General features: G+C 36.2%; 1 protein-coding gene and 1 long non-coding RNA gene across 6 annotated transcripts; both read right to left on the bottom strand.

Annotated features, from left to right (window-relative positions):
- Nucleotides 1–196: 196 nt before the first annotated feature.
- On the bottom strand, nt 197–6,594 carry LOC132632106 (protein PLASTID TRANSCRIPTIONALLY ACTIVE 7). 3 transcript variants are annotated; one of them, XM_060347935.1, is made up of 4 exons: nt 6,439–6,594; nt 6,307–6,351; nt 5,930–6,034; nt 197–686 (listed from the first exon to the last, which is right to left on the bottom strand). In XM_060347935.1, exons 1-4 carry the CDS (start codon nt 6,490–6,492, stop codon nt 354–356), a joined length of 537 nt encoding a protein of 178 aa, XP_060203918.1. In that variant the 5' UTR covers nt 6,493–6,594; the 3' UTR covers nt 197–353. The 3 variants fall into 3 exon arrangements, with proteins under 3 accessions (XP_060203918.1, XP_060203919.1, XP_060203920.1); XM_060347936.1 differs by having other exon boundaries at nt 5,930–5,992; nt 6,439–6,592; XM_060347937.1 differs by lacking the exon at nt 5,930–6,034.
- A 2,516-nt stretch (nt 6,595–9,110) lies between these two features.
- Nucleotides 9,111–17,429, bottom strand: LOC132634072 (uncharacterized). Of its 3 annotated transcripts, XR_009580025.1 has the most exons (5): nt 17,179–17,429; nt 16,990–17,109; nt 11,890–11,979; nt 11,417–11,474; nt 9,112–10,431 (listed from the first exon to the last, which is right to left on the bottom strand). It is a non-coding gene; the product is annotated as an uncharacterized LOC132634072 (long non-coding RNA). The 3 variants fall into 3 exon arrangements; XR_009580026.1 differs by lacking the exon at nt 11,417–11,474 and having other exon boundaries at nt 9,111–10,431; nt 17,179–17,424; XR_009580024.1 differs by lacking the exon at nt 9,112–10,431 and having other exon boundaries at nt 10,441–11,474; nt 17,179–17,420.
- Nucleotides 17,430–21,670: the final 4,241 nt, after the last annotated feature.

Below are 21,670 nucleotides of genomic sequence, written 5' to 3'. Positions count from 1 at the left end.
CTTTTATTTATGTATATATTATGCTTTACACAATGATGAACCAGTAATTTGTCTTAAAAAGGGAAATTAGCTATTATGGAAATGAAAATGGATCTGAATAGAATGAAATGGATGTAAAATAAGCCTTGGTTTGGTGGTGCATTTCTGTACTACTTTTTGCAACGAACAATTAAACATAATTAAATACAGAAGCAGATTTTCTTCTATCTTTTGAAAAATATTTTATTTGAAGTGCTATGATGTTTTTTCACCTCTCCTCATTTGACATTAAACCCCAGATGGAGATGTATATAGTAGCGCCTACCAACTACAGAAGCGCTATATTAATACAGAAAGTATAGCTAACTAATGATCTACAGTAGTTCGTCTTTCAAATATCCAGGGCCTGGCTTGAAGGGGTCAGATTCCATGTATGCCTCTGCACGATAAACTCCAGCATCATTCATACGATTACTAAGCACATGAAGGATAGCCTTCTTCGCACCATATTCATCTCGGTTGTTCTCAACATACTGTTTGGCCTCTGCTGCAATCTCATTGACAAAGTCAAACCGGTTGTCCTCGTTGAGTAATAGTCTATGAATGTCCATTGTCAATAGTTTACCCCCATCCCTTATCTTCCTCACCTGCTCCTCAAGGAAAGGAATCCTTTCCATTTTGGCGTCTAACGTATCATCCTTTCTCGTCTGCAAAAAATTAGAATAAGCAAATATATTATCAAGCCCAACAAGCAGGCCATAAATATAATGGAAATGAGTTCGATCATGATTTAAAACAAACAATAGAGAAAAAAGACTAGATTCTTTTCTCCTTTGCTCAGGTTTTCTGCCCTTCCAACATCATATCTGGGAGAGAAATAAAGGAAGGCTAAACAACAACAAAATACCCAGTGTAATCACATAAAAGTGGGGTCTGGAGAGGGTAGAGTGTACGTAGGCCTTACTTCTACCTTGAGAAGGCAGAGAGGTTGTTTCCGAGAGACCCTCGGCTCAAAGAAAGAAGAAAAAGAGGCAGTAGCAAAAAGTTTTAAATCCTAAATCTATAAAAAAAAATACCAAGTTTTACAATTGACAAGTCAACCCCATAGAATCATTTTTTCCAACAGAATAATTAGCATACCCCGTCCGTAAGTATGCAATCTGGTCGGAATCATTTTAATCATTATCACGGAATAGTACTGTTGTGTTGATCTTATAACCCCTCCGTAAGTATGCAATCTGGTCGGAATCATTTTAACCATTATCACCGAATAGTACTGTTGTGTTGATCTTATACCGGCTTCGTAGAAGTTAAAATTTTGCTTAAAGAGTACTAGCTGAGAAAAGCTAGATAACATGCTTGCACATAAAGCTTAGAGATGTTGGAGCTAAAGATTCCATCCTGACAAAAATTGAAGTCAGCCAACCAACAGTGCACACAAAGATAAAGCCCCGAGTGATGGGTCCATCAAGAGTCACTGACTGGAAAAATAGCTCACACTAATTGGAAGGTATAGACACGTAACAAATTCCGGGATCATATAACTCTTTGAATTGCTGAGAGTTCATCTATTACTAAGATACTTCAAAAGTCATAACTTACAGGTAATCTGGAGTTCCATAATTTGGAAAATATTGATTAAAGGGGTTAGCTATTGTTGAAGTCAAAATAGTCAAAGTGCTTATTTGTAATTAACTTAACTTGATACGGGGCGGAGTGTTGGCCAGTCAAGAAATTTCACGTTCAGAAGATGAAAGTCGCGGAAATGCGAATGCTGCGGTGGATGTGTGGGCACACTAGGAGGGATAGAATTAGGAATGAAGATATCCGAGACAAGATGGGAGTGACATCGATGGAGGACAAGATGCGGGAAGCGAGTCTGAGATGGTTTGGGCATGTGAAGAGAAAAGACACAGATGCCCCAGTGTGGAGGTGTGAGAGGTTGACTATGGACGGTTTCAGGAGAGGCAAAGGATGGCCGAAGAAGTATTGGGGAGAGGTGATTAGACAGGATATGGCACAGTTTCAGCTCACCGAGGACATGACCTTAGATAGGAGGTTGTGGAGGACTCAGATTAGGATAGAAGGCTAGGTGGCTAATCCTTTCACCATAGTAGTTGTAGTTTTGCTCATTTGTTTATTGCCATTTGATTTCTGCATTTGATTACTGCTTATATTTGTTGGGTCGTTGTACTTTGGTTATCTTAGTTATCTATAGTAGTTAATGCTCCTTTCTTTCCGGACTATTCTATTGACTTTCTCGCTTTTGTTATTCCTTGCTTTCATATTGTTTTCGATATGCTTGGTCCTATCTAACCTTTTGTCTTGTTTTTCCTCTCCTGTTCTCCTCTCTTGAGCCGAGGGTCTTTCGGAAACAGCCGCCCTACCTTTCAAGGTGGGAGTTAGGTCTGCGTACACTCTACCCTCCCCAGACCCCACATGGTGGGATTATACTGGGCTTGTTGTTGTTGTGTTGTTGATAGATATCGTTAGTGAGTTGTTAGCTTTGAGTTACAAGGTAGGTTCTTGGATTAGTAAGTCGGTTAGTTCAGTGTTATTAGTATAAAGCTTAGATACACATGTATGTTAATGTTACTCAGGTTTTCAGATATAGAAAGTTTCTCTTTCTCCAGAACTTTCTCTGAGCTACTATCTCCTTCTTCATCAATTCAAATCCTCCCTTTAGTAGCTTTAAAGATGTCTGATTAGGCAACTAACCCAGCTATTCACTTTCAATGAATGACTTCAAAGTAAAATACACCCTATTCCTGGTGATGACTACTAAAGAACACCAAATGATAGTGAATCTGTTATGGTACATTGCAAGGTATGGGACTTGAGTCCCACATCGGTATATAAATGTGCTGATGTGGGATTTATATAGCCTTGTGTTCTCCCACCTCAATAGCTAGCTGTTGGGGTGGGGTTCTCCCTAGGTTGTATCAATGGTATCAGAGCCATCCACCACTATCTGTGCCCATCGTGCCATGGATGGTGATGCCGGTACTGCAGTGTTCGGCCAGGGCTAGCAGTGTCTATCACACAGCCGTCGAGGACGACGGATGCGGAGCGTGGTGGTTTGTTATGACCCATTGCAAGGTATGGGACTTGAGTGCCACATCGGTATAGAAAGTGCTAATGTGGGAAGTATATAGCCTTGGGCTCTCCAACCTCAATAGCTAGCTTTTGGGGTGTCGTTCCCTGGGTTGTATCAGGATGCACTACAGACGATTCACAATACGAGGTGATTTTCTCCCAGAGGGAGATGAAAAAACAAGAGATGATGGCTAATTTGTGGAGGGAAAGAAAACATAACAAACCCCAGAAGTTGTGTAATAGAACTTGACAGACAAAAGAAAATATTTAGTAAAGCCTGAAAGCATTATGTGTTTGTCTCAAGAACCTAACTTTGACAGCAACTGGTAAAAAACTTAGCAGCTTTTTGGTTCACATATTACAACCGGTAAAAATCTTAGGGGTCGTTTGTTTCACATATTAGTTATATAGGTATGCGGTGATTAATAACTGAAGGAATTTTTTTTTTTAATTAAATAATGAAGGAATTATTACGCGGTGATTATTAATGAAAAGATTGGGATACATGAAAAACTTACTCTAAAAGGACATTTTATCTTTAAATAGTTCAATCCCAGTATTGCTAATACACGTTTCTTATCCACATTCGATCACGCATAAAATAATACATAAATTTTCACATAACTCATGTCCAGAAGATGAAAGTGGTGGAGATGAGGATGTTGAGATGGATGTGTGGGCTTACTCAAAGAGATAGGGTCAGAAATGAAGTTATTCGGGAAAAGATGAGAGTAGCCTCTGTGGCAGACAAGATGCGAGAGGCGAGACTGAGATGGTTCGAACATGCCCAGCGGAAGAGACACAGATGCCCCAGTGAGGAGATGTGAGAGGTTGTCGATGGAGGGTTGGAGGAGGGGTAGAGGTAGGCCGAAGAAGTATTGGGGAGAGGTGATCAGGCACGACATGGCAAGTCTTCAGCTTACAGAGGACATGACCCTAGATAGGAGGGTGTGGAGATCGAGGATCAGGATAGAAGGCTAGTGGTAGAACTAGTAGTATTTTCCTTCCCAGTAGCTTAAGTATTATTTTCGTCATTCTACTTAGTATTCTCAGTTTTGCCCTATAGTTTCTTGTCCTTGATTTTCTGCTACTATCTATTATTTCTTGTACTTCGAGTATTTTATTTATCTATTCTTTTTTTTCAGATTGTTTATCGTGGTCTTCAATCTTGCTCTATTTCATTTTCGTACTGCTTTAAATTACTTGTCCTTATCTGACTTTTTTGCCATGCTTTCTCTTGAGCCGAGGGTCTTTCGGAAACAGCCTCCCTACATTGTAGGGGTAAGGTTTGCATACACTTCACCCTCCCCAGACCCCACATTGTGGGATTGCACTGGGTACGTTGTTGTTGTTAAAGTTGGATATTGTTGTGGGATTGCACTGGGTTGTTGTTGTTGTTGTTGTTGGATATTATTTAATAATGCCAACCAAACACCGGATTAGTTATCTGGCAATTATTTTTCCTATACGGTCAACCAAACACTATATTATAATATGCGGGATTTTATGTTGCGATTAAGTATTATGGTACCATTGTCCATCAACCAAACAACCCCTTAAAATATCATTATTATTCCATAATAAGCAAGAAACAAAATATAAAATCTTAAACTATTGGGAATAACTAGTTTCACTCTTTAGAAGGGGCCTCATATGAAAACCTAATAGCAGGTCAAAATGCGAGGCAGAACCATCAAGGCATGGCATCTGCTAAATTCAGAATACCGCTAAAAAATGATTTACAGTTGGTAAAACATTTTGCCTTGGCAGCAACCACAAAACCAGAATATCTGCCTATGGACATGATCTACTGTAAAAGAACCCAACCAGGACTTAGCCGTATACATACAACAACCATTGTCCGATCAGATGCCTTAACCTTGACCTCTCGAGCCACATATACTCGGGCTATAGTGTTCAGCCTTAATCATTTGACATACAACTCAGCCAAGATAGCAGTATACTCTTCGAATTTAGTAGGTTCCAAAACAAGATTAGCACGAAATTCCGAATTTCCAATACAGTTAGATCATTATTTCCCCTGCCTTCAATCTCTAGCGGGTCAAGTTTTGCGTCAGCATCAGGAGAGAAGTCTTGTACTGACACAAAACTTGAAACCCTGATGTGGGAGACCCAATAGGTTTCAGTATTGTTTTGAAATGGAATAGGTTTCAGTATCTATCACTTTTCCGACAATGTTTGTGGTTATTGAATAAATAAAGCCCAAGCAAAAGAAAAGATGCCTAATTTGATATGCCAAATAAAGAGGGTGAAAGGATCTGACTCATATCAAACGTAGCTATTATCTCTCTTCCAAAGAGGATGCAATCAAGCTTAAGTAACAATTCTAAGAATTCACCACCTAATAAGACAAGAAACTTCTCTTGCAAATCCAGGCACCCAAAACGGAAAGAAAAAAGAAATCAAAAGTCCAAACTAAATAAACACCAAGCAAAAATGAAGAAAATTAGTTATCAGCCTATAAGAATAGATCAAGCATAGTCTAGAATGTCTACCACACATATGGTTTTCACTAGAGTTACGCTAAACACATTAACGGTGTAAAAAATATTTATGCAATTTAATCACTTTAAAGCCAACTACAAACAATTGTCTAGGTTAGCATGAGTTGATGCAAGTAACCTGCAAAAATCAATCAAAATTTGACGGTGGATATACCTTAAATCCTTTCAATTGTAGCCTATACAAGCACAACACTCCACAATACTTCAAAACGAGCCTATTCTAATAACTAAATCCCACTAACTTCAATGGTATACAGGAAGAGATACATTAAGAACAAACAAAATTAAACAAGCAGGAAAGAGCACCAACTAGAAATCCTTGGGATTACCAATTTTCTTCGCCTCCATATTTTCCTATGTCCACGGCCTTCGTTTTTAGAATTCGACGCGCTCTGTACATCAAATTTAAAGATATATATATATATTACAAACACCTGTATAAAAAAAAAAAAAAAAAAAAAAAAAAAAACGATATTTTCAGCTTTTGAAAATATTTACGCCACGTAGCCTATTATACTGACAACATTATAACTGGGGGGAAAAGCATTATGCATAATGTATCGACCTTGTATAAAAGGTGTTTATACACAAATATGGGCTAAATATAGACAAAGTACGGGCTGCGTGCCGTAAATATTTTTAAAAATAGACAGAAAGCGTAATTTTCCCAAAAAAAGGTAAAGTGAGGACAAGGAAGAACAATCACCTGTGACCGAATGGAGAAGTTGAGGCGTTTTGTATTTTCAATTCTCTGCATTTAACACAAAATTAAGAACGGAGCCGTTGTAAAACGACGTCGAATCGAAAAAACAAAGTAAAAATAGCACGAGGAGTTTACAGGGAAAGTTTGTAGAGTTGAAAAGCCACTGAAAGTTAGGGTTGATGCTGCCATTGTTTGATTCAGCTCTTCTTCTTTCTCCCTTTGATAAAATGGGATAACGAACAATGATATGTTCGTAAGTTTAACTTATTGGCACTTTGGACCCCCAATGTTCCACTTATGCCTCAGTGTTTCGCCAAGTGGTCATTTCTTTCTAATTGTCATTCTTTCCAAAAATACCCCCTAAATTTCATAAATACCATAGAGTATCCTCTATTTGGGTTTTCATCTAAAAATGCCCAGCACCTATTAAAAATAGGCTAATGATGCCCTCACTGTTTGCAAATTGAGTAATTATGCCTCCATTACGTTAATAGACCTTTGGGTCTAATATATCCCTTTTTAAAACAATACCTTTTTTGGCTTAGACCAACTCTACCTCGGTAAAAAGGCAGCCGCTTATTTATTACTATATAACTATATATTGTTTTTTTTTTCATTGGAAAGATGTACTCTTTTTTTTTTTTTTGGCATAATACATAAATAGGTCCTCTAACTTGGCCTCGTTTTTTAAGTATGTTCTCTAATTTTGAGTGTGCACAAGTAGACACCTCAACTTGTAAAAAGTTGAACACATAAACACAAATGCTGACGTGGCACATACTTTTGGAGGTGTCTAGATAGTCATTTTGTAAGTTAAAGTGTTCAATTGACAAAGTAGAGATAAATTGAGGTGTCTACTTGTGCACATCCAAAGTTGGAGGGCATATTTAAAAAATGAGACCAAGTTTGAGAGTCTATTTATGTATTATGCCTTTTTTTTTTGGGGGGAGGGAGGGGGGGGGGGGGGGGGGGAGGGCTCACGAGCTTTCTTCTCCATAAAAGGTGAACACATACATGTGTGGATCTAGGAAACATTTTTCAAATTTCTCCGGCTCGATTGATCAAAAAATTTTGAAAGCATTTTCTCTAAGAAATAAGTTTCATAAATGAAGAAAACTCACTTAAATGAGAAAAATGAGTTTCTTAATGTAAGTAGAGAAAATAAGTTTCACAAATGGCATTCCACACTAGTAGTGTCCTTTACACCCTCCAACACACTTCATCTTCACCCCCACCCTTGTATCCCCTATCCCCACCACCCCCACTTACATAGTATTTGTCTGTACTATATATAAATACTTTTAGGATAATATATTTTGCTTACATACCGAACATAAGAAAGTAAATAAGAAATTCACTTATTTTTCTAGAAAATATTCATAACGAACACGTACCCCAAACTGTTACTTTTTAAAAAGTGGGATAAAAGATTATAGAAAATCCGAGATCAAATCTCAACAGAGAAAAACAATTTCTTTCCATTTATCTGTCTAGATTTTGGAGAAGAGAGTTATTCAATATTTATAGTGGTGGAAAATAGCAGGTACACAAGAAATAATTTAGGTACTCGTGAAATAATTGGTGGAAAGTAGCAAATACTCATCTGATCTGGAGATCCGTTAACTTGACAGGAATCGACTTGCTACGACGAGGGCAGTTTTGTGCGATTTTTAATAGTTCAGGGACATTTTGAGACCAAAAAAACAAATGGAGAGCATTTCTCATTATATTTTCAATAGTTCATGATCATTTTTTATCCTACCTATATACTACTACCATATGTAAATGTAAAAATGATCAACCAAGAGTATTAATTGTACATTTAGCTCAGTCATACAAGGCTAAACATAGGTCTTCTAAAGACATATGTCCTGATCTTTATTTTCTCTCTTCCTCTTCAAAGTACTCTTTCAGTCCTATTCATCTTTTTAGCTTGGTATTACAAATTGAGGGTTGCTTCTCTTTAATTTTTGCTCGAATCTTCTTCTTTTTTGCTCTCTCTGTTTTCTTCTATTTGCTTGCCTTTTCGAGATCTCTTAATACTTTTCAATTTCATGGCTGATATTTCTGGTTGTTGTGGTTCTATCTTTCAAGGGCAATTCACTTGCTTCGCTTGTAGTTGCCGATAATGATAAACTAATATCATTTCTATGTCGGCTCATCGTTAAATCAATTAAGCAAGTTTTAGTAAGTTAACAACCGTTAATTCTTAAATACAATCTATTTTTATATTTCTTGAATTAAGATTTCTCTACGGATGACCTTTTGCCATTCTTGCGGTTTCAGCTTACCCATGAGATCTGGTTCAGGGTTTCAATGGCATTTGAATTAAATTTCTTTTTTGAATTTTTATCTGTGTGTGAGTGGGAGTTTTTTCTTTTTCATAGTGTGAGTGAGGTGTAATAACCTAAATTCTCTCTTTACTGTAAAACATATTCCTTTTCCTCAAATCTCCATCAAGGAGCTAAAGAACTTCAAAAACAACTCTCCACCGCTCAAAAGGTGAAGAACCACATGGAAAAACAGCCTAAGCGAAACAATAGCATACTAATGATTAAGGATTTGTTGAAGGTGATTTATTTTGGTACGGTGGATCCAAGATTTTCATTTTGGGGTTTTCGAAAAAAATAACAAAAGCTAAATATAAAATATAATGTTGGTGATGAGAATCAAACCTACGACCTAGAGACAATTTTGAACACCCTGGACCGCTTGAGCTAACCTTTTGCATTTGTTCGGGGTATTCAAAAATTAATATATATATATATATATATATATATATATATATATATACACAAACAAAGAAAATCTACCCTATATATACACTGGAATTTTTACCGACGAATACCCTTGATACCCTCTAAATCCACCCCTGGTCATGGAGCGATGATGAGGGTTGAAAAAGCTAAACAGAATATGAAGTATTGTTTGAGGCCATTGTAAATATGTTCGAGGCGGACCTGGACTTTATCTGTAAGCTCAATGACCTGATTATTTCTTCACCCAATGAACCTACGGCCTCACACAAGCAGGCCCTTGATTGGTGCCTTGATTGTGCAAGCCTCTAGTTAGAAAATTCTGATAAACTCATTGGACATGAACTCAATGTTACTTGTGAGTGCGATATCCCCTAATTGAAATGTCGATTAGAGATTTTTATATTTCTTTATTGCTGCAGATTCTAGGGCGAAATCAAGTTGGTGAAGATCATAGCTTACATATATTTTACACTAAGAAGGTAAATGCTTTTTGGAGACTTTCGGCTACTTCAAATATAGTAGTTTAGGTAATGTTGGGCTGGAGAGATACTGGTGTTAGGTTTTACTACCTATTACTTTATTAGTATTGGACACGTAATCAAGTCTTGTTGGAAGTTTCAATTTGCAGTGACTATGACTAAAACGATCGACGATTTTAAGACTGCGGTAGAAGTTTCTGAATATCGTCAACAAAAACTTATATTGAGGACAATGAAGATTCTTTACGCCACTCTCAAACTTTCAAAAATGTTGAATCTGAACTCAAACCCAAACCCAAATCCTTATGATCAAATTGCTCCACCCCAGCTATTGCTCCACCACCACCCTCAGCCCTAGCCCTAGTTGATTACCGTTATTAACTTTGCAAAGAGAAACCTAACTTTCAGTTTGTCAATGGAAACGTTAACACAATTCTGACATTCACTGTGGAAACACTACAAAAAAATGGGTAATTTGTGGAGGTTGAAAGTTGCAATTTGTGGGGTTTTTAGACTCCTCAAGCAATTAGCGGAGGCTAAAATCCTCGCGAATTGCAGTTTTTAACCTCCACAAATTACCCATTTTTTTGCAGTTTTTAACCTCCGCAAATTACCCTTTTTTTTTTTTTTTTATAATGAAACACCTTTGAATGTTGGATCTGCTTATATACTCCAAATTGGAATAAGAGATATTCTCTCTCTAAAAATTCTCTCTCTTTTAAGATGCCAAACCCTAGCCGCCAAACCTAGAGACTTCTTGCTGTACATGGCCACCTCGGCCGGCGGTCAGCCTCCTCCGGGGACTGCATTGCCAGTGAACATCACCTCTATTACTGAATTTCCCACCCTCACAAACCAAAATGCTATTACAACCACCAAAAACACTGCTCCTGCATATTATAAACAAAAGTTAGCAGGGGCAAGTGAGAATATGAAAGGAGTTGAACCTATAGAAATTAAACCTGTCACGTATGTTAATGGGCAACCGAGAATAAAGTGGACGGAGAACGAAGTGGAACGTATGAATATTATAGAAAACCTTCAATATGCTGTTATTGGAAAGTTTTCCTATGGATGGCCGGAACTAGATGAACTTAGAACAATTATTCCATCACAATGCGGGATGAAAGGGGAGTGTCAGATTGGTTTCTTTCGAAATCGACATGTTTTAATCCGTCTTAACCTCACAGAAGATTATATAAATCTTACATCCAAAGCCTCATATTTCCTTAATTCCAAAGATGGGGGCTATTACCAGATGAGGCCGCTACTCTATGATGCTCATTTCAAAGTGGAAGAATAAACTACTAAAGCCATGGCATGGATTTCATTCCCTAATCTTTTACCTACTTATTATGTAAAAGAATATTTGTTTTCTCTTGCATCTGCTGTAGGCAAACCATTACACTTGGATTTAGCAACAATAAATAAAACACGTCCAAGTTGTGCAAGGGTAAAAGTTTTGGTGGATTTAGCAAAAGATTTACCAAAAGCTGTACACATGGATATTGAAAATGAGAAGACCGGATCAGTGAGAAATGTTACGGTTAACATCAAATATGATTATCTACCAAAGTATTGTTTTGAGTGTAAGCTTCAAGGACATGATGAAATAGAATGTAGGGTACTAAATCCTGAATTGAGGACCACTAAGGAAATGAGTATGAACTTTAAAGGGGATAGCAAGGAGAAAGGAAATGTGGTTAACAAAGAGAAGGAGCCAAGTAAGCAAGAAGCACTGCCTAGAGATAGAATGAAGCAGGGAAAGAGCAACAATTTTATTCCTAGGAAACTGGCTAGTGGCAAAATTATTGGAGACCTTGCACAGTGGAATGCTAAAAAAGATACAGAAGAAAAAGGAAACGGTGTGCAAACTTCGGGAGAAAAAGTGGCTGCGGCGGCGTCAATCATCTCTCAAAACAAGTTTGATGCCCTGTCAAAAAATGAAGAGGAAGTGAATAAAGAAGAGCAACAACAAATACAACAATCAGTAGTTTCACTTACTGATCACAATAAAAATAAAGGAATGATGATACCAACAGACATGTCACACAAGCAGTTAGAGGGAAATGAACAAGTTGAAGAAGTTAATGAGCAGGCAACCACAAAACCATGGGTGGAAGCCTCTTTCGGCAAAGTCCAACCAGTGAAGGATAATACTAGCAAAGAGTCTATACAGACTCAAAGGCAGATAGAAGAAGGAATAGAAAAAACCAACAAATGGGGAGAGAGGATGGAGGAAATAGAGGGGACAGATTCAGATTCAAAGAAAAGTACACAGAAGCAATTGACAAAGGAGGGAATCACAACATCAGAAGAGGAAGAGAGTGTACAACAGGAAGTCTTACAAAATTCTAATGAAGTAGGACCAGATCAGCAGCTTCAACAAAATAATGAGAACCCACCCTTATCATCATGCTCATCTCATGTTGGAGGATCTGCAAGTCAGGAAGCAATCAGTCAAATACCAAGCAACAAGGAAGAGGAACCACCAGATAAAAGTAGGGAAACAGACACTGCAAAACAGCACAACGAAGAGAATGATATGCAGGAAAAGAGCAGGGAGCAGGCAAAAAATGAAAACCATAGCACAGAACAAAGGCAGTTGGTGAATAATGAGGGAGAAGTGGACAAACATAAGGCTACAAACAGGGACTGTATGGAAAAAATGTCACAGACTGCAGAATATGAACCCCACACCAATCCAAAGGCAAGTTTACATGATATTGTTGCTCACAAGATCACAAAGACAGAAGTACAAAAGACTTTGGGGGAACTTGAACAAATAGAGGAGAAGGGTGCTGACATTGACAATAACATCATCAAACAGATTACAAGGGATGCTGATATATCCCCAAATGCTTTTGGAAAAAGTGTCAAAAAACCAAAGAACCAACAATTTCCACAAGTCAAGAGGGTAATACCAAAGAGAACTGGCATTTCTAAATCCAAATGATGTTAAAATCACTAATTTGGAATATTAGATCAGTGAATACTCAACAAGCTTTTCAGAGGCTTGTCATTTTACAAAAACAGTATAAGTGTTATATTGTTGCTCTCATGGAACCTTTTCAGCATTGTAGACATTTACAAAAGTACAAAAGGAGACTGGGGATGGTCACAGCTATTACAAATCAAAATGGCAAGATATGGGTATTCATGGATGAAGCTGTTCAATGGGAGCTCATTTTGAATACTGAGCAGCAAATTACCTTTAAATTGAATCATCAAGATATTGGCCAAGACATTTTGGTTACTTTTGTCTATGCCAAATGTAATGAAGGGGAGAGGCAAGAGTTATGGGAGAATCTGTACTACTTAGCAGGATCAATGAACCTACCATGGATGGTGGGTGGGGACTTTAATGCTATTCTATCAGAGGAAGAAAAATTAGGTGGACTTCCAGTTACACTTAATGAAAGTGAAGATTTTGCATTCTGTATAAACTCTTGTGAACTATTTGATCTGGGTTACAAAGGAAGTCCATTTACCCGGTGGAATGGAAGAGCAGCTGAAGATTGCATTTTTAAAAGGTTGGACAGGGTTTTAGCTAATCAGTCTTACCAAGAGATCTTTCCTCAGATTGAAGTGGAACACCTCATTAAAACTGGATCAGATCATGCTCCTATGATATTGTCTTGTGGTGAGAAAATGACCAATATTGTAAAACCTTTCAGGTTTTTGAACTTTTGGGTACAACATGGTTATTTTAAAGAAGTAGTAAGGCAGAACTGGAATACTGACTTTGTAGGATCTCCATATTTGGCTTTTAAACATAAGATGAAAAATCTTAAAGTGGCTCTGTCTAAATGGAGTAGAGAGACCTATGGGGATATTTTCAAGCAACTTACAATCAGGGAGGAAGTAGTTAAAGTGAAGGAACAATTATTTGAAGAGGAGCCAAGCATCATTAATAGGATTGTTCTTCAAAAAGCTCAAGCAGAATTGAAAAAATATCTTACCCTAGAAGAGCAGTATTGGAAACAAAAAGCTGGATTTTCATGGTATACAGAAGGTGATAGAAATACCAATTTCTTTCATAACTATGTCACAGGGCGAAGGAGAAAATTGCAACTGGATAGAATTCAAGATAGCTTTGGGAATTGGCTAGTTGATAGAGAGCAAATTTCAGAGGAGGCAATCAATTACTTCAAAAAGCAATTTACTCAGGATGGTGATCCAGATATTTCTACTTTACTACATCATGTCCCTTCTATGATATCATATGATCAAAACATTAAGTTGTGCACATATCCAACTAAGGAGGAAGTGAAGAGGGCAGTAAATGAGCTAAATGGAGACAGTACTAGCGGACCTGATGGCTTCACAGGGGTGTTTTATCAGCAGTGTTGGGATATAGTAGGGGATGATGTTCATGCTATGGTACTAGCTTTCTTTGATGGAGCAGTTTTGCCAAAATCCATAACTCATACTAACCTAGTACTAATTCCAAAGAAACAACCAGTGCTCAGCTTTACAGACTTGAGGCCAATAAGTCTGTCAAACTTCATTAATAAAGTGATTTCAAGGCTAGTTCATGATAGATTGGAAGGTCTACTCCCTAGTATTATATCATCCAATCAAGCAGGATTTGTAAAAGGGAGGAGTATTTTTGAGAATATTCTCCTAACCCAGGAGATAGTCTCAGATATCAGACTTAGAGGGAAGCCTGCTAATGTAGTTTTGAAATTAGACATGGCAAAAGCATATGATAGGGTCTCTTGGAAGTATCTTATGCATGTTTTAAGAAAGATGGGATTTGCTGAACATTTTATTACACTGATATGGAGGTTGGTGGCAAACAATTGGTACTCTATCCTTCTAAATGGTCAAGCAACTGGTTTCTTTCAATCAACTAGAGGAGTGAAACAAGGGGACCCTCTATCACCAGCCTTATTTTTAATATCTGGGGAGGTTTTGTCAAGGGCATTGAACTCTCTTTTTGAAAATAGGAGCTTTATAGGGTATGGGATGCCTAAATGGACTAATCCACTGAATCATTTAGCTTATGCAGATGATACCATCATATTTGCATCTGCTGATTCAGAATCTTTGAAAGGCATAATGGAGGTACTGAGGAAGTATGAACAATCTTCTGGACAACTCATAAACAATGCTAAAAGCTCCTATTACATGTATGATAAGGTGGGAAATGAACTAATTCAATCAGTTGTCACTGTAACGGGTTTTACCAAAGGGCATTTCCCATTTACTTACTTGGGTTGTCCAATTACCCATTCTAGAAAGAAGAAGATGTTTTATGCAGAACTGATAAAGAAGGTGAAGAGTAGAATTTTATCATGGAAAGGAAAACTGCTATCTTTTGGAGGAAAAGCTACTCTAATTAAAAGCGTACTGCAAAGTATGCCAATTCACCTACTGTCAGTATTGGCCCCTCCTAAATGTGTCATTCATGAAATTCACAAGATCTTTGCTAAGTACTACTGGAGTAATAAGGAAGAGACAAAGAGCAAACACTGGTCCACATGGCAGAACATTTGCATTCCAACACAGGAAGGAGGTTTGGGTTTTAAATCTCTATTTGATGTTTCCAAGGCTCTTTTTGCTAAATTATGGTGGAGATTCAGAACAACAAGTACATTGTGGTCAAACTATATGTGGAATAAATATTGTAAGAAAGTAATACCAACTTTAGTACAGTGGAAAAGAGGATCACAAGTATGGAAAAAGATGATTGAAGCTAGAGAAACTGTAGAACATGAAATATGGTGGGAGATAAAAGCAGGTTCAGCCAATGTGTGGCATGAAAATTGGACAAAATTAGGGGCATTATATCATGTGGTGCCAGACGAGTATCCTATCAATGAGGAACTGGAGGAAGTGGCTGAATTGGTGGATGATGGAAATTGGAAGGAAGATATATTACAACGGAATTTCCCTCTGGAGATTGTGGATCACATTAAATCAGAGATTCACATTGATCATTTATATGGATACTGGGATAAACCCTGGTGGATGGCTACTACATCAGGTAATTTTACTGTTAATAGTGCATGGGACTTACTCAGGCATAAAGAGGCTGAACAGGAGGAGTATAAACATATGTGGATTAAAGGAATCCCTTTCAAAATTTCTTTTTTCCTTTGGAGACTATGGAAATTCAAACTTCCTACAGATGACCAGTTAAAGAGAATGAAAATTTCTATCGTTTCTAGATGATATTGTTGTCCTATTCCTCAAGAGGAAACAATTCATCATCTATTTGTAACAGGAAGTTTTGCAAAGGAGGTCTGGACAATGTTTATGAAGGCAGCAGGTTTACATATAAGTTTTATTCAAACTCATCAGGTTATCAGATCATGGTGGAATACGAAATGTGGAGACAAACTTAAACCAATTCTCCAAGCAGTGCCCGCCATGGTAACTTGGGAATTGTGGAAGAGAAGGAATAATGTCAGACATGGTGGATTAGTGAGTTTTAATAGAGTGGTGCATGAAGTGAACAACAACTTGTACTATCTAGCAAAATTGAGATATCCTTGGCTTAAGAATATACCATTCTTATGGCCAGAGATGGTTAGATTTCTAGAAGGATACAAGTCTAGTGTTGCAACTAGAATTGTGTACTGGAGGTTGCCTGCAGATAGGTGCTATAAGTGTAATACAGATGGAGCTTCAAAAGGGAACCCTGGTCCCAGCTCCTACGGTTTATGTGTGAGGGATTGGAGGGGAGACCTGGTGTATGCTCAATGTAAGGAGATAGGGGAGACAACTAATGTAGTTGCTGAGGCAAGTGCAATGATGGAGGGACTGTCTTTATGTGTCTCTGAGAACTACCTACCAGTGACAATTGAAACTGATTCTATGCTGCTCAAGAACTTGGTGGAGGGTAGATGGAAGGCCCCTTGGTGTATTGCCACACTGGTGAACAGAATTAAGGATCTGAAGGACCACCATGAAGTGACAATACAACATGTGTTGAGAGAGGGAAACTACTTGGCTGATTTTATGACTAACCTAGCTTTTGATTTTGCAGGTACTTCTAGATTTAATAATTTTTCAGAATTGCCTAGTGTAGGAAGAAAAATCATTAACATGGAAAAGCAGCAGATACCAAATCTCAGGATCAGAACAACAAGGAACAACAATTTTCAAGTACATACTTAGTAATTTCTGTTATCTAGATATTAATAAGACTTTAATGGTGGTATTAGCGTTAGCTCATTCCATTAAAGTTTTAGAGATGGTAAAGTAGCAAAAATTCCTGGTAGTACCAAAGTATGATAAAAAATCAGCAGCCCAAACACTTACAACAACAAATACAAGACAAGAGTACACATTCATAGTCACCCAAATAGCGTCAACAACAAATACAAGCAACACATGAACGACAGTGCAATTTCTTAGCTCAATAAGGGAATCTCAAAAACTTTTCTTGCAATCGCAGTTAAGATTTTGGGACTAACTTTTAAGCCAAAGAATTTTACCATTGATGAATCGAATCTAGTCATGATAGCTCGAACTTGTACAACCCAGATCTGAACCAACCTTCATTTGCTTCAACTTCATCTTCTTCTGAGTTTGTTACTCCATGGATCTGATTTCAACTGCACCAGGTGAGAGATTTTTTAGGTGCGAATAAAGTGAAATCAGTCTAAAGATGCTGAAGTTCTTACCTTTGAAGATGGTTTGCTTCTGAAATGCGATGAAGAGGAGCTCCGACGCAACCTTTATGCTATCCAGCTTTGCAGGGGAGAAAATTTAAGGCAACTGTCAGTAAATGCTTTTGTCTTTTAGCATTTCCCTTTTTGTCTTTGTTGCTTTGTTTTATCTGCCTTTGTATCTATTTATTTATTTTAATAAAAAAAACCACTAAGCTTACTTAGTGGTAAAAAAAAAAATGAATGTTGGATCTGCTTAACTGCCTTCCGTACCAATTTAGACAAGCAAGCTGACATGGAAGATGACCGCTGAAGTTGAAGAATAAACCCTACTCTGCTTTTTTTTTCAATATTGTTCTCTTTTTTTCTAGTTTACATTCGATTTTACCAAGGCTAACGTATTACCTCGGTCTCGGATTGCTCTTTTTCACTTTCTAGTTCTCAATTTTATCACTGTATTTTTTTTATTTATTTTTTAAAAAGATTATTAATGCCAAATAAGTGAACACATGATTTATTTATTTTTAACACTAGTTCCTTAAGTTTTAGAATATTTAATATGCAGAAACAACACCAAGAAGGAACAACTGTGCCTCAATAGAGTTATTGGCCTAAAGCAGATTTTTAATAAGAGGCAAATGTTCTTTTTTATCATACTTGTTGTTTATAGTGTAGTATTTTTTAAGTGACATAATGATGTTATTGCTATCATTTAAATCAGTAAGGATTAATTCAAATTAATAAGATATTAATCATGTGTTTGCAATACAATTCGTCAGATGTTTTGTATGAAATTATGTTTACTAATATAAAGTTTAATTCAAAATTCTAAACTATTTCTACCGTAAGAAGTAGACAGTTTTTGTTTCTTTCCTTTTTTATAAATATTTTTTACCTTTTATTTTTGTTCAAACCACAATATTTTTTAAGCAAAAATAAAATAATAAAATTCACTATTAATTAAAAAAATTGTGCCTCAAATTTCTGGGGGTCTAAAGCAAAGACTTCATAAACCTCCCCCTTGAGCTACCCAGTGGTGGACCCAAAATTTTAAGCTCGTGGGTGCTCTTCTTTTCATATAAAGTTACTATAAATCACATAGTATAGGTGCACGAATATTTAAACGCGGTAGTTTACAAAGTTAATGAAGGAAACACAATTGACATTATCATTATATATATATATATATATATATATATATATATATATATATATATATATATATATATAAACTCTTCACTTCTTAGGAAAAGATGAATTCTCTTGAAGAATTTTTTAACCAAATAGCCAGACTTTCTAAAAAAAATGAAAAAAAAAATTAGAATGCTGTTTTTTTCTTTTTCTTTGTTAAAAGAAATTACATGAATATGAAAGAAAATCAAAAGCTAAAGTAAGTATAACAGAGGAGGAGGAGGAATCACCAAGTTGAAACTGAGTTAAAATGAAAAGCCATAAATAAAGTATAAATAAAGGAATTAAAGGACCTGAAAGAAGGTTTGTTGGAAGGGGGGAAAAAGAAGGAGAAAAAGAAGGAAAAAGTTTGACTTTAAAGCAGAAAAAGGTGACTTGAGTTACAAAATATTTGTATCATGCCAGGTTCGAACCCGCGCACTTCTTCCCAAGGTAGGATTTCATGCCAGGCACCTCCAAAGCATCCATCAGGATTTTCGTTCATTGGATGCTTTTGGTTTAATATATCTATCCTTTGAAAAGTTTATATACAAATATACACAATTTACGTCGGGGTTAATGGGTGCTCGAGTGCCGGTAGATTGCATGTGGGTCCGCCCCTGGAGCCACCCCAACCTTGAAAGAAGAAAAAAGTAACCCGCTCAGTAATATTAACATTTATTTATTCATTGGTATCTATATAATTATGGACAATAGGAGAGTGGTATGACACCTCTCTTGGGTCATGATTCCATTTACCCTTTTTTTTTTTGCCTTTCTTTTGATTTTAAAAAATTGCAAAAATATTTAAAGATGCCTCATTTATCTCTCTCCTTATTATTATTACAATTACTGATTTTCCTGAAATTTCTTTTCCTTCCTTCTTTTTCTACCGTTTTCTTCTTCTAAAATGCAAAAAAGAAAATAATAAAGTTCTTGTATTTATGTATCTCCTCATGGGGCGAGCCGTAAGTCTCATGGATCTTTAAATTTTTATTATAATGTAGTAAATTAAAGTATAATAACACAAAAAATTTAAAAAATACATCAATAGTTTTATTAAAATTAAAGCATGATTAAAGAAACTAATAGAAAACAAAACTTCTAACATGATTTTACAAGTATAAATAAGGCAATGATATAATAGATATTATGAAATGCAAATGAACTCTAACATCTTAACTTTCAACAATAAAAGAATCACAATTTCTCATAATTTATTACTATCATACTATGCAATTTCCTTCCCTAAAAGAAAATAACCAATAAACTTTATCAGTATTATAATTAAACCATCACTCCTTCATGAATAAAAATAAAATTACTTTCAAATAGTAAAATAATAAATATGATATTTTTGAGAGATAGGACAAAAATATGAAGACCAATGACAAGTGAAGATGTAAAATTCGGTTATGTATTTTTAAAAGAGTTGAGTGGTAATCACCCTCATGGTGTTATCAAATAGTAGTAAATATGCAATATCATGCCTTGTTATTTGAGTTACGCTCAATCTTCTTATTTCTATAAATGGAAGAAATGAAACTATTAAGCATCATGCATTTATTAAAGAATTATGAAGGCCAACAGTGTTAACTAAAGAATTTGACATATAATTTGTATAAGAATTGTTAGACGAGCCCCGAGCGTTGGGCATTAGGTATGTTTAGGGCCTACTGTTGACACCTAATATTTTCCCTCCGGTAATTTTATTTAATTATTCAAATTTTCTGAGTCACGGACAGAGTGAAATATACGTTTTACAACAGTCAAATTACATCAAGTCGAATTTACAAGTCGAACGGAGTGTAATTTTATTTAATTAAGAGTTTCACAATCTGATAATTATAAAAGTACAACTGCTAGTCTTCAAAAATGAATGAGGTAAGGAAAAGCCAAATTACAACAGGCCACGTGTAAAGGTCAAAATGCCTATTAGGTCCCTGTGAGGACGACAAAAGGGAGCTATCCTCCCTATATATATATATATATATATATATATATATATATATATATATATATATATATATCAAAATGTTTTGAAAACGTAGACATATGTCAATTCTGGATCAAATGTATCCCTCCAAGTTCAACAAATTGTTCTTTAAGAAGTTTCCCAAAGTCTCCTTCAATTTTCTTTTCTTTGATTATCAAGAATCTTAGATGTTTTGGGAAAGCCTTAGGGTTGTTTTCTCTCAAAAAGTCGGTCAAAACGAATCGAGGAAGGGTTTTGACGAAGTTAGAAGCTTATATAGTTCGAAACTAGAAAAATGGGGTCATGCGGCACCTGTGCTTCGCACTGCCATCACATGTTAGGCCATGTGCAGCACATGTGCGTGCACAGGTAGCGCACAAGGCCAAAAATTTGTCAGAGACAAGTTACGTACGAGCAAAGAGCTCAATTTAGCTCCACCATATATGGTTGGAAAGGTATTTCAAATATCTACAACTTTCATGTTTTAAGTTTTCTCAAATTCTCAAAGAATTTTCACGTAATTAGGTTGGAAGTCAGACCTACCATAAACTTAGTCGACTCTATCGTACCTCCGGCACTTCACTATTCATCTTGATCTTAAAACAACAATTTCCACCCAAACTCATGCCGATAAGACTTCATATAGCTAGAATGTCACACTAATACTCATTTAACACGTTTACACCTTACCCGGATTTGCGGAGTGTTACAATATATTACTATCATACTATGCAATTCACTTCCCTAAAAGAAAATAATCAATAAACTTTATATTATAATTAAAACATCACTCCTTCATGAATAAAAGCAAAATTACTTTCAAATAGCGAAATAATAAAATATAATAATTTTGAGACATAGGACAAAAACATGAAGACCAATGACAAGTGAAGATGTAAAATTCGGCTATATATTTTTAAAAGAGTCAAGTGATATTCACCCTCACGGTGTTCTACATAATAAATATGCAATACTACATAGATCTAAGTTCAACAAATCGTTCTTTAAGAAGTTTACCAAAGCCTCCTTCAATTTCTTTTTCTTCGATTTTCAAGAATCTTAGATGTTTTGGAGAAGCCTTAGAGTTGTTTTCTCTCAAAAAGTAGATCAAAATGAAGTGGGTGTTACACCTCGAAAAATTTCATGTCGTTGCACAGTAAATATACTAACGCAGGGTGAGGCGAATATGATGTTTCCGCAAGTAAGAAGTAGTACTTAACGGTTCCCATTAAGATTCCAAAGACGTTTGAAGCAAGAGAAGAGAGTTTGTTAAGAAAGGCAAAGTATACGTTGTGTTTCGGAAAGGATTTACAAAGTACAAAATTAATGTTGACTTAATGATGTCTTAAAGAAGAGTTATAA

The sequence above is a fragment of the Lycium barbarum genome, chromosome 3 (assembly GCF_019175385.1).
Source record: "Lycium barbarum isolate Lr01 chromosome 3, ASM1917538v2, whole genome shotgun sequence".
NCBI classification, from domain to species: Eukaryota; Viridiplantae; Streptophyta; class Magnoliopsida; order Solanales; family Solanaceae; genus Lycium; species Lycium barbarum.
This window is presented reverse-complemented; position numbering and strand designations above follow the sequence as displayed.